Below are 12,431 nucleotides of genomic sequence, written 5' to 3'. Positions count from 1 at the left end.
CGCCCCGTGCAGGGGAGAACGTTCCGGAAAACGAGCAGCTGCCCGAGACAGAGGAGCTGTGCGAGGTCACCCCGGTGGCGGACAACTCGTCCATCGTCATCCACATCTCGGACGAGGAGAGACGCAAGTATGAGGAGGAGATACGCAAGCTCTACAAACACCTGGACGACAAGGTAAGGGGGGGGGGGCGGAAGCAGGGGTCAGGGTCCCCGGAGCTGAGAAACATAGAATCGTCGACATTTACAGCACAGAAGGAGGCCATTTCTGTTATAAGAACATAAGAATTAGGAACAGGAGTAGGCCATCTAGCCCCTCGAGCCTGCTCCGCCATTCAACAAGATCATGGCTGATCTGGCCGTGGACTCAGCTCCACTTACCCGCCCGCTCCCCGTAACCCTTAATTCCCTTATTGGTTAAAAATCTACCTATCTGTGACTTGAATACATTCAATGAGCTAGCCTCAACTGCTTCCTTGGGCAGAGAATTCCACAGATTCACAACCCTCTGGGAGAAGAAATTCCTTCTCAACTCGGTTTTAAATTGGCTCCTCCTTATTTTGAGGCTGTGCCCCCTAGTTCTAGTCTCCCCGACCAGTGGAAACAACCTCTCCGCCTCTATCTTGTCTATCCCTTTCATGATTTTAAATGTTTCTATAAGATCACCCCTCATCCTTCTGAACTCAAACGAGTAAAGACCCAGTCTACTCAATCTATCATCATAAGGTAACCCCCTCATCTCCGGAATCAGCCTCGTGAATCGTCTCTGTACCCCCTCCAAAGCCAGTATATCCTTCCTGAAATAAGGTGACCCAAAACTGCACGCAGTACTCCAGGTGCGGCCTCACCAATACCCTGTACAGTTGCAGCAGGACCTCCCTGCTTTTGTACTCCATCCCTCTCGCAATGAAGGCCAACATTCCATTCGCCTTCCTGATTACCTGCTGTACCAGCAAACTAACTTTTTGGGATTCATGCACAAGGACCCCCAGGTCCCTCTGCACCGCAGCATGTTGTAATTTCTCCCCATTCAAATAATATTCCCTTTTACTGTTTTTTTTTTCCAAGGTGGATGACCTCACACTTTCCGACATTGTATTCCATCTGCCAAACCTTAGCCCATTCGCTTAACCTATCTAAATCTCTTTGCAGCCTCTCTGTGTCCTCTACACAACCCGCTTTCCCACTAATCTTTGTGTTATGTATGCAAACCTCACCAATGTGTCAGACTTGCCACCAGGGGGCACACCTGTGGGAAACCTAAGGGTCACCTGTGCACCTTGGGCAAGCTGGTATAAAAGGCAGTCCACCATATTACTTCCTCACTTTGGAGTTACATTAAAGAGAGCAAGGTCACAGTGGTTTGAGCTGACAACACAGTCTTGCGGAGTTATTCTGAACATAACAATTTTGGCCCATTGTGTCCGTGCCGGCCGACCAAGAGCTACCCAGCCTAATCCCACTTTCCCGCTCTCGGTCCGTAGCCCTGTAGGTTACGGCACTTCAAGTGCACATCCAAATGTGGTGAGGGTTTCTGCCTCTACCACCCTTTCAGGCCGTGAGTTCCACCCCAGACCCCCACCACCCTCTGGGTGAAGAAATTCCCCCTCAAATCCCCTCTAAACCTCCCCCCAATTAGTTTAACTCTATGCTACCCTGGTTGTTGACCCCTCTGCCAAGGGAAGCAGGTCCTTCCTATCCACTCTATCTTCACAGGAGAGGACACTAAAAACATCCAATTGTTGATAATCAAGGAGCTTATTGCGGGAGGGGGGGAGGGGAAACTTAAAACAATCACTATCACTTGAGATAAAGTACTCGGCAAACTAATGGGACTAAAGGCGGACATGTCCCCTGGACCTGATGGCTTGCATCCTCGGGTCTTAAAAGAAGTGGCTGCAGAGATAGTGGATGCATTGGTTGTAATTTACCAATATTCCCTGGATTCTGGAGAGGTCCCAGTAGATTGGAAAACTGCAAATGTAACGCCCCTATTTAAGAAAGGAGGCAGACAGAAAGCAGGAAACTATAGACCAGTTAGCCTAACATCTGTGGTTGGGAAAATGTTGGAGTCCATTATTAAGGAAGCAGTAGCAGGACATTTAGAAAATCATACTGCAGTCAAGCAGAGTCAGCATGGTTTTATGAAAGGGAAATCATGTTTGACAAATTTGCTGGAGTTCTTAGAAGGTGTAATGAGCAGAGTGGATAAAGGGGAACCAGTGGATGTGGTGTATTTGGATTTCCAGAAGGCATTCAGTAAGGTGCCCACACAAAAGATTACAGCACAAGATAAGACCTCACGGGGTTGGGGGTAATATATTAGCGTGTATAGAGGATTGGCTAACGAACAGAAAACAGAGTCGGGATAAATGGGTCATTTTCAGATTGGCAAACTAACTAGTGGGGTGCCGCAGGGATCGGTGCTGGGGCCTTAACGATTTACAATCTATATTAATAACTTGGATGAAGTGACCAAGTGTAACGTAGACAAATTTGCTGATAAGTGGGAAAGCAAATTGTGAGGAGGACACAAAAAAATCTGCAAAGGGATATAGACAGGCGAAGTGAGTGGGCAAACATTTGGCAGATGGGGTATAATGTGGGAAAGTGTGAGGTTATCCACTTTGGTAGGAAAAATAAAAATGCAAATTATTATTTAAATGGGAAGCGATTACAAAATACTGTAGTACAGATTAATCTGGGGGTTCTTGTGTATGAAACACAAAAGGTTAGTATGCAGGTACAGCAAGTGATCAGGAAGGCCAATGGTATCTTGGCCTTTATTGCAAAGGGGATGGAGTATAAAAGCAGGGAAGTCTTGCTCCAGTTATACAGGGTATTGGTGAGGCCACACCTGGAGTACTGCGTGCAGTTTTGCTCTCCGTATTTACGAAAGGATATACTTGCTTTGGAAGCAGTTCAGAGAAGGTTCACTCGGTTGATTCCGCAGATGAGGGGGTTGACTTATGAAGAAAGGTTGAGTAGGTTGGGCCTCTACTCATTTGAGTTTAGAAGAATGAGAGGTGATCTTATCGAAACGTATAAGATTATGAGGGGGCTCGACAAGGTGGATGCAGAGAGGATATTTCCCCTCGTGGGGGAATCTAGAACTAGGGGGCATGGTCTTAGAATAAGGGGCCGCCCATTTAAAACTGAGATGAGGAGGAATTTCTTCTCTCAGAGGGTTGTAAATCTGTGGAATTCTCTGCCCCAGAGAGCTGTGGAGGCTGGGACATTGAATATATTTAAGGTGGAGATAGACAGATTTTTGAGCGATAAGGGAGTGAAGGGTTATGGGGAGCGGGCGGGGAAGTGGAGCTGAGTCCATGATCGGATCAGCCATGGTCGTATTAAATGGTGGAGCAGGCTCGAGGGGCCGAATGGCCGACTCCTGCTCCTATTTCTGATGTTCTTATGGAAAATATTGTGGAATGCAGGAATCTGAAATACAAACAGAAAATGCTGGAAATACTCAGCAGGTCAGGCAGCATCTGTGGAGAGAGGAACAGAGTTAATATTTCGGGTCTGTGACCCTTCGTCAGAACTGGCGAATGTTCGAATAAAGTACACGTTCTTAATGAGCACTGAGAGGGGGAGGGGAGGGACGAACCAAAGGGAAGGTCTGTGATAGGGTGGAAGGTGGGAGAGATTAGAGAGACAAGGGATGATGGGCCGACTTGAGATGGTAATGGCAGGAGTTAGAAAAAGTTGAGTCTAGATAGGGTGTGAATGGCAGGATAATTACCAGCTGCCATTGGAGACAAAGAAAAGACAAAGAGACAAAGACAAATAGGGAGGATATATTGGGCTCGGAGGGAGTGCAGTGTGGGTTTACCAGAATGTTACCCGCACTCCAAGGGTTACATTACGAGGGGAGATTACACAAACTGGGGTTGTGTTCCCCGGGATTTAGAAGGTTAAGGGGGTGATCTGATGGAAGTTTTCAGGATATTTCGGGGAACAGATAGAGTAGAGAGAGAGAAACTGTTCCCGCTGGTTGGGGAGTCTGGGACTAGGGGCAGAGTCTGAAAATTAGAGCCAGACCTTTCAGGAGTGAAGTTGGGAAACATTTCTACACACAAAGGGTGGGAGAGGTTTGGGACTCTCTTCCGCAAACGGGAATTGATGCGGGGGGGCCAATTGTTAATTTTAAATCCGAGATTGATAGATTTCTGTTAACCAAAGGGTATTAAGGGATATGAGGCAAAGGCAGGTATATGGGGTTAGGTCACAGGTCAGCCACAATCTCATTGAATGGTGGAACAGGCTCGAGGGGCTGAATGGCCTCCTCCTGTTCCTGTGTAACAGGCTCGAGGGGCTGAATGGCCTCCTCCTGTTCCTAATGGAACAGGCTCGAGGGGCTGAATGGCCTCCTCCTGTTCCTAATGTAACAGGCTCGAGGGCCTGAATGGCCTCCTCTTGTTCCTAATGTAACAGGCTCGAGGGGCTGAATGGACTCCTCCTGTTCTTAATGTATCAGGCTCAAGGGGCTGAATGGCCTCCTCTTGTTCCTAATGTAAGAGGCTCGAGGGGCTGAATGGCCTCCTCTTGTTCCTAATGTAACAGGCTCGAGGGGCTGAATGGCCTCCTCTTGTTCCTAATGTAACAGGCTCGAGGGAGTGAGGGGTGCTGAACGGCCTCCTCCTGTTCCGATGCTCCTGTAATTTGCGCAGGGATGTTCCAAGGTAGTGTGGGGGGAGTGGTGGTGATGATTGCTTTGGTGCCCTTGACATGGAGACCTTCTCTATTTTTGTGTGCTCCCAGGATGACGACATCCACCTGCACAGCCAGATGGTGGAAAAACTCAAGTGCCAGATGTTGGATCAAGACGAGGTACGCAGATGATGGTCTCGGCCAAACCCGAGCCCTGGGAGCCCCGTGGCAAGAGCGAGCAGATGTTGCGCGTCGAGGAACGCTGAATGTCTGCTCTTGCCCCATTCCCATTGGACGTGGGTTGGGGCTAGCTCTACCCCATTCCCATTGCACAATGCTTGGGATAGGCTCCATGCTTTATCTCGGAAAGGATGTACTTGCCATGGAGTTGGTACAACGGAGGTTCACAAGATTGATTGCTGGGATGAGAAGGGGGATCGGATAAGGAGAACGCACAGCGTCTGCAAAGGGATTATAGATAGACTGAGTGAGTGGGCAGTGAGGTGGCAGATGGAGTTTAATGTGGGGAACCGTGAGGTTATTCACTTTGTGAGGAAGAATAGAAAACAATATTTTTTAAATGTAGGTGTTCAGAGAGATTTGTGTGTCCTTGTGCAAGAAACACAAAGTTACCCTGCAGGTACAGCAAGCAATAAAGAAGGCAAATGGCATGTTGTTCTTTATTGCCAGGGGTTTGGAGTATAAGAGTAAGGAAGGCTTGCTACAATTGTATAGGGCCTTGGTGAGACCACACCTGGAGTACTGCGCACAGTTCTGGACTCCTTATCTAAGGAAGGCTATACTTGCCTTGGGGACGGTGCACCAGACTGATTCCTGGGATGGGGGGATTGTCCTATGAGGAGAGATTGTGTAGACTGGGCCCATACTCTCTGGAGTTCAGACGAATGAGAGGTGATCTCATTGAAACATACTAGATTCTGAGGGGGATTGACAGGGTAGATGCAGGGAGGGTGTTTCCCCCGGGCTGGGGAGTCTAGAACCAGGGGTCACAAACTCAGGATAAGGGGTCGGCCATTTAGGACTGCGATGAGGAGGAATTTCTTCACTCAGAGGGTGGTGGATCTTTGGAATTCTCTGCCCCAGAGGGCTGTGGAGACTCAGTCGTTGAGTATATTCAAGGCTGGGATCAATAGAGTTTTCGAGTCTCGGGGAATCGAGGGTTATGGGGATCGGGCGGGAAGGTGGAGTTGAGGTCGAAGATCAGCCGTGATATTGAATGGCGGAGCAGGCTCGAGGGGCCGAATGGCCGACTCCTGCTCCGAATTCTTGTGTTCTTATTGAGTACACTCGGCTCCCTCGATGAAAGGTACAATGTTTGGTTCTGACTGCGCCAATCCCTCTATGACCAGCGCACTGCCACCAGTGGTTACTGGGGTTCGATACAAGTCGACCACCAGAAACTGTTTCTACTTGCGTGAAGGTCATTAACCAGAGGGACACAGATTGACGATAATCGGCGATGGAACCAGAGGGGGCGATGGGGAGAATGTGTTTACGCAGCGAGTTGTTGTGATCGGGAACGCGCTGCCTGAAAGGGCGGTGGGAGCAGATTCAATCGTGACTTTCAAACCGGGAATTGGGTAAGAGGAACAGAGGGACCTTGGAGTGCAGGTCCACAGATCTCTGAAGGTAGCAGGCCAGGTGGATAAGGTGGTTAAGAAGGCATACGGAATACTTGCCTTTATTGGCCGAGGCATGGAATACAAGAGCAGGGAGGGTTATGCTTGAACTGTATAAAACACTGGTTAGGCCACAGCTGGAGTACTGCATGCAGTTCTGGTCACCACATTACAGGAAGGATGTGATTGCACTGGAGAGGGTACAGAGGAGATTTACCAGGATGTTGCACTGGAGAGGGTACAGAGGAGATTTACCAGGATGTTGCACTGGAGAGGGTACAGAGGAGATTTACCAGGATGTTGCACTGGAGAGGGCACAGAGGAGATTTACCAGGATGTTGCACTGGAGAGGGTACAGAGGAGATTTACCAGGATGTGATTGCACTGGAGAGGGTGCAGAGGAGATTTACCAGGATGTTGCACTAGAGAGGGTACAGAGGAGATTTACCAGGATGTTGCACTAGAGAGAGTACAGAGGAGATTTACCAGGATGTTGCACTGGAGAGGGTACAGAGGAGATTTACCAGGATGTTGCACTGGAGAGGGTACAGAGGAGATTTACCAGGATGTTGCACTAGAGAGAGTACAGAGGAGATTTACCAGGATGTTGCAATGGAGAGGGTACAGAGGAGATTTACCAGGATGTTGCACTAGAGAGGGTACAGAGGAGATTTACCAGGATGTTGCACTGGAGAGGGTACAGAGGAGATTTACCAGGATGTGATTGCACTGGAGAGGGTACAGAGGAGATTTACCAGGATGTTGCACTGGAGAGGGTACAGAGGAGATTTACCAGAATGTTGCCGGGACTGGAGAATTTAGCGATGAGGAAAGATTGGATAGGCTGGGTTTGTTTTTTGGAACAGAGGAGGCTGAGGGGAGACCTGATTGAGGTGTATAAAATGATGAGGGGCCTGGATAGAGTGGATAGGAAGGACCTGTTTCCCTTGGGGTCAACAACCAGGGGGCACAAATTTAAAGTAATTGGGGGAAGGTTTAGAGAGGATTTGAGGGGAAATGTCTTCACCCAGAGGGTGGTGGGGGTCTGGGGTGGAACTCACGGCCTGAAAGGGTGGTAGAGGCAGAAACCCTCACCACATTTGGATGTGCACTTGAAGTGCTGTAACCTACAGGGCTACGGACCGAGAGCGGGAAAGTGAGATTAGGCTGGGTAGCTCTTGGTCGGCCGGCGCGGACACGATGGGCCGAAATGGCCTCCTTCCATGCTGTAAACTTGTATGATTCTCTAAATACTTGGAAGGGAAGAAGATTTGCAGGACTGCGGAGAGGGAGAGGTGGGGGAAGGGTGAGGGAAGAGAGAGGGGGGGGGGGGAAGAGGGAGAGAGGGAGAGAGGGAGGGAGAGACCAAGAGAATGAAAGACTTGCATTTGCATAGTGCCTGTCATACAGCCAATGAAGTAGTTTTGGAGTGTAGTCAGTGTTGTAATGTGGAAGAGTGGGTCAAGTTGGACGGCTCTTTGAACGAGCCGGCGTTGGCCTGATGGGCTGAACGGCCACGTTCTGCGCTGTGCGATTCTACAGTTGTGAGAGTTTAATTGCCCATCTGTGCCTCTGTTGCTCATCCCCTCCCCCCCCCCCCCTCCCCCCCCCCCCCCCCCGCCTGCATAGCTCCTGGCTTCGACCCGCGGCGACAACGAGAAGATTCAAGAGGAGCTGAGCCGGCTGCAGACGGAGAACGACAGCGCCAAGGAGGAGGTGAAGGAGGTGCTGCAGGCCCTGGAAGAGCTGGCTGTCAACTACGACCAGAAGTCGCAGGAGGTGGAGGAGATGAGCAATCAGAACCGGCTGCTGACTGACGAGCTGGCCAAGAAAATGGTGAGCGGCGCTCCCTCAGTACTGCCCCTCCGACAGTGCGGCGCTCCCTCAGTACCGCCCCTCCGACAGTGCGGCGCTCCCTCAGTACTGCCCCTCCGACAGTGCGGCGCTCCCTCAGTACTGCCCCTCCGACAGTGCGGCGCTCCCTCAGTACCGCCCCTCCGACAGTGCGGCGCTCCCTCAGTACCGCCCCTCCGACAGTGCGGCGCTCCCTCAGTACTGCCCCTCCGACAGTGCGGCGCTCCCTCAGTACCGCCCCTCCGACAGTGCGGCGCTCCCTCAGTACTGCCCCTCCGACAGTGCGGCGCTCCCTCAGTACCGCCCCTCCGACAGTGCGGCGCTCCCTCAGTACTGCCCCTCCGACAGCGCGGCGCTCCCTCAGTACTGCCCCTCCGACAGTGCGGGGCTCCCTCAGTACTGCCCCTCCGACAGTGCGGCGCTCCCTCGGTACTGCCCCTCCGACAGTGCGGCACTCCCTCAGTACTGCCCCTCCGACAGCACGGCGCTCCCTCAGTACTGCCCCTCCGACAGTGCGGCGCGCCCTCAGTACCGCCCCTCCGACAGTGCGGCACTCCCTCAGTACTGCCCCTCCGACAGCGCGGCGCTCCCTCAGTACTGCCCCTCCGACAGTGCGGCGCTCCCTCAGTACTGCCCCTCCGACAGTGCGGCGCTCCCTCAGTACTGCCCCTCCGACAGTGCGGCGCTCCCTCAGTACTGCCCCTCCGACAGTGCGGCGCTCCCTCAGTACTGCCCCTCCGACAGTGCGGCGCTCCCTCAGTACCGCCCCTCCGACAGCACGCCGCTCCCTCAGCACTGCACCAGGAATGTTCCAGCTGGATTTACTACATGCAGCTCTGGGCACTGAAGGAGAGTAGGATAATATTGGCCTCACAGGTGCTACAGATGATTCCGGCCACCAGGAATTGAAGATATGGGAGAATGTGAAGGGAAATAAAGAGCCCACAAACGCCTTGGATCATAAGTCTAACTGGGGTAGAGGGATCTCTGGGTACAGAGACACAAATCAGTAAAAGTAGAAACATAGGGTAATAAGGCCATAAATATAGCAAACCCAGCGCTGGAATTCATTTCGAGAGGGATAGAATTGAAAAGCAGAGAAGTTATGTTAAACCTGTATCGAACCTTGGTTAGACCACACTGGGAGCACCGTGCACAGTTCTGGTCCCCATATACCTGGGTTAGACCACACTGGGAGCACTGTGCACAGTTCTGGTCTCCATATACCTGGGTTAGACCACACTGGGAGCACTGTGCACAGTTCTGGTCTCCATATACCTGGGTTAGACCACACTGGGAGCACTGTGTACAGTTCTGGTCTCCATATACCTGGGTTAGACCACACTGGGAGCACTGTGCACAGTTCTGGTCTCCATATACCTGGGTTAGACCACACTGCGAGCACTGTGCACAGTTCTGGTCTCCATATTATAAAAAGATAAAGAGGCACTGGAGAAGGTGCAAAAACGATTTACAATCATCGATACCAGAACTGAGAGGTTTATAACTATCAAGAAAGATTGAACAGGCCGGGGCTCTTTGTTCTAGAAAAGAGAAGGCTGAGAGATGACATGACAGATCTTTAAAATCATGAAATGTTTCGATAGGGTAGACGTAGAGAAGATGTTTCCACTTGTGGGGGAGACCAGAACTCGGGGCCATCAATATCAGACAGTCACTGATAAACCCAATGGGGAATTCAGGAGAAACCTCTTTACCCAGAGCGGGGTGACAATGTGGCACTCGCTGCCACAGGGAGGGGTTGAGGCGAATAGTATCGATGTATTTAAGGGGAGGCTGGATAAACACACGGGGGAGAAAGGGAATAGAGGGATATGGTGATGGGGTGAGATGGAGGAGGGGTGGGAGGGTGCTCGAGTGGGACATAAACACCAGCACGGAGCGGTGGTGCTGAATATAATTTCTGTGTAATTGTATGGGAGAGGATTACATCTCCATATTCACAATGCTGTGTCTCCCGTCCCCATTTCCTGTTCCTGTCCTGGGCTAAAGGCGACGCTGATAACCTTGGAATCTGAGCTCCAGCACACCCACGAACTGAGCAACCATCAGAAGAAACGGGTTGCAGAGGTGCTGAACACACTGCTCAAAGATCTCAGCGATTTCAACAGCATTGTGGGCAATGGGGAGTGGAAAGTGGTGAGTGATCGACTGCTACAGGGGACCCCGTCTAAATACTGACACACTCCCCGGGGACCCCCCCAGTAAATACTGACACACTCCCCGGGGACCCCCCCTGTAAATACTGACACACTCCCGGGGACCCCCCCTGTAAATACTGACACATTCCCCGGGGACCCACTGTAAATACTGACACACTCCCCGGGGACCCCCCTGTAAATACTGACACACTCCCGGGGACCCCCCCTGTAAATACTGACACATTCCCCGGGGGGACCCCCTGTAAATACTGACACACTCCCCGGGGACCCCCCCTGTAAATACTGACACACTCCCCGGGGACCCCCCCTGTAAATACTGACACACTCCCGGGGACCCACTGTAAATACTGACACACTCCCCGGGGATCCCCTGTAAATACTGACACACTCCCGGGGACCCACTGTAAATACTGACACACTCCCGGGGACCCCCTGTAAATACTGACACACTCCCGGGGACCCACTGTAAATACTGACACACTCTCGGGGACCCCCTGTAAATACTGACACACTCCCCGGGGATCCCCTGTAAATACTGACACATTCCCCGGGGACCCCCTGTAAATACTGACACACTCCCGGGGACCCACTGTAAATACTGACACACTCCCGGGGACCCCCTGTAAATACTGACACACTCCCCGGGGACCCCCTATAAATACTGACACACTCCCCGGGGATCCCCTGTAAATACTGACACTCCCCGGGGACCCCCTGTAAATACTGACACATTCCCCAGGGATCCCCTGTAAATACTGACACATTCCCCGGGGACTCCCTGTAAATACTGACACATTCCCCGGGGACCCCCCCTGTAAATACTGACACACTCCCCGGGGATCCCCTGTAAATACTGACACACTCCCCGGGGACCCCCCCTGTAAATACTGACACACTCCCCGGGGACTCCCTGTAAATACTGACACATTCCCCGGGGACACCCTGTAAATACTGACACACTCCCGTGGACCACCTGTAAATACTGACACACTCCCCGGGGATCCCCTGTAAATACTGACACACTCCCGGGGATCCCCTGTAAATACTGACACACTCCCGGGGATCCCCTGTAAATACTGACACACTCCCCGGGGACCCCGTCTAAATACTGACACATTCCCCAGGGGACTCTCTGTAAATACTGACACACTCCCGGGGACTCCCTGTAAACACCGACACACTCCCGGGGAGCCCCTGTAAATACTGACACACTCCCAGGGACTCTCTAAACACCGACACACTCCCGGGGACTCCCTGTAAACACCGACACACTCCCGGGGACTCCCTGTAAACACCGACACACTCCCGGGGACTCCCTGTAAACACCGACACACTCCCGGAGACTCCTTGCTTTCAGATTCCTCCATGGCCTCCTTGCCTTTTCACTATCGCCGTAACCGACCCCAGCCCCTGTGACCCTTCGAGATCTCTGCCCTCTGCCAATTCTGGCCTCTTGAGCTATATACCCTGATTTCCATCGCTCCACCATTGGTGACTGTGCCTTCAGCTGCCTGGGCCCCAAGCTTTGGAACTCCGCTGAACCTCTCCACCTCCCCCTCCTCCTTTAAGACGCTCCTTAAAACCTCCCTCTTTGACCGAGCTTTTGGTCACCTGTCCCTAATATCTCCTCATGTGGCTCGGTGAAAAGCTTGGGATGTACAGATACCAGTTGTTGTTGAGGTTCCGGCTAACCTTGCGGCGGCCGTAAGCCCAGGGAGGGACAGCTATTTGACTGTGGTGGGGTTCACCTGTCGGGTCCTGGGTGGGCAGGTGTCCCAACAGTCCTGGTGACCTGTAATGGGATGAACTGGCACTGCCCTGTGTCTCAGTCAGTCTGTCCTTCGACCCGTGGGGTGTTCAGTCCAGTGTTGAGTTCAGTATCCCAACTAAATATCTCGTGTGTGTCTCTCTCTCTCTTTCTCCTCTTTCCTCTCTCTGTCTGTCTGTCTGTCTGTCTGTCTCTGTATCTCTCCCTCCCTCTTATTTCCCCCTCCCTCTCTCCCCTCCCTCTCTTCCCTCCTTCCCTCTCTCCCCCCTTCCCTCTCTCCCCCCCTTCCCTCTCTCCCCCCCTTCCCTCTCTCCCCCCCTTCCTTCTCTCCCCC

General features: G+C 52.1%; 1 protein-coding gene across 1 annotated transcript in view; it reads left to right on the top strand.

Annotated features, from left to right (window-relative positions):
• Positions 1-12,431, top strand: part of LOC139240886 (kinesin heavy chain-like) — an 89,532-nt gene that overhangs the window by 27,264 nt on the left and 49,837 nt on the right. Inside the window, exons 12-15 of the mRNA XM_070869391.1 lie at positions 13-173; positions 4,764-4,832; positions 7,922-8,128; positions 10,160-10,296. Coding sequence (XP_070725492.1) covers positions 13-173; positions 4,764-4,832; positions 7,922-8,128; positions 10,160-10,296 — 574 coding nt within the window. The remainder of the gene's footprint in view (positions 1-12; positions 174-4,763; positions 4,833-7,921; positions 8,129-10,159; positions 10,297-12,431) is intronic.

This window comes from Pristiophorus japonicus, chromosome X (genome assembly GCF_044704955.1).
Source record: "Pristiophorus japonicus isolate sPriJap1 chromosome X, sPriJap1.hap1, whole genome shotgun sequence".
Taxonomy (NCBI): Eukaryota; Metazoa; Chordata; class Chondrichthyes; family Pristiophoridae; genus Pristiophorus; species Pristiophorus japonicus.
The sequence above is the reverse complement of the archived record's forward strand: the minus strand, read 5'-3'. Positions and strand labels throughout refer to the sequence as shown.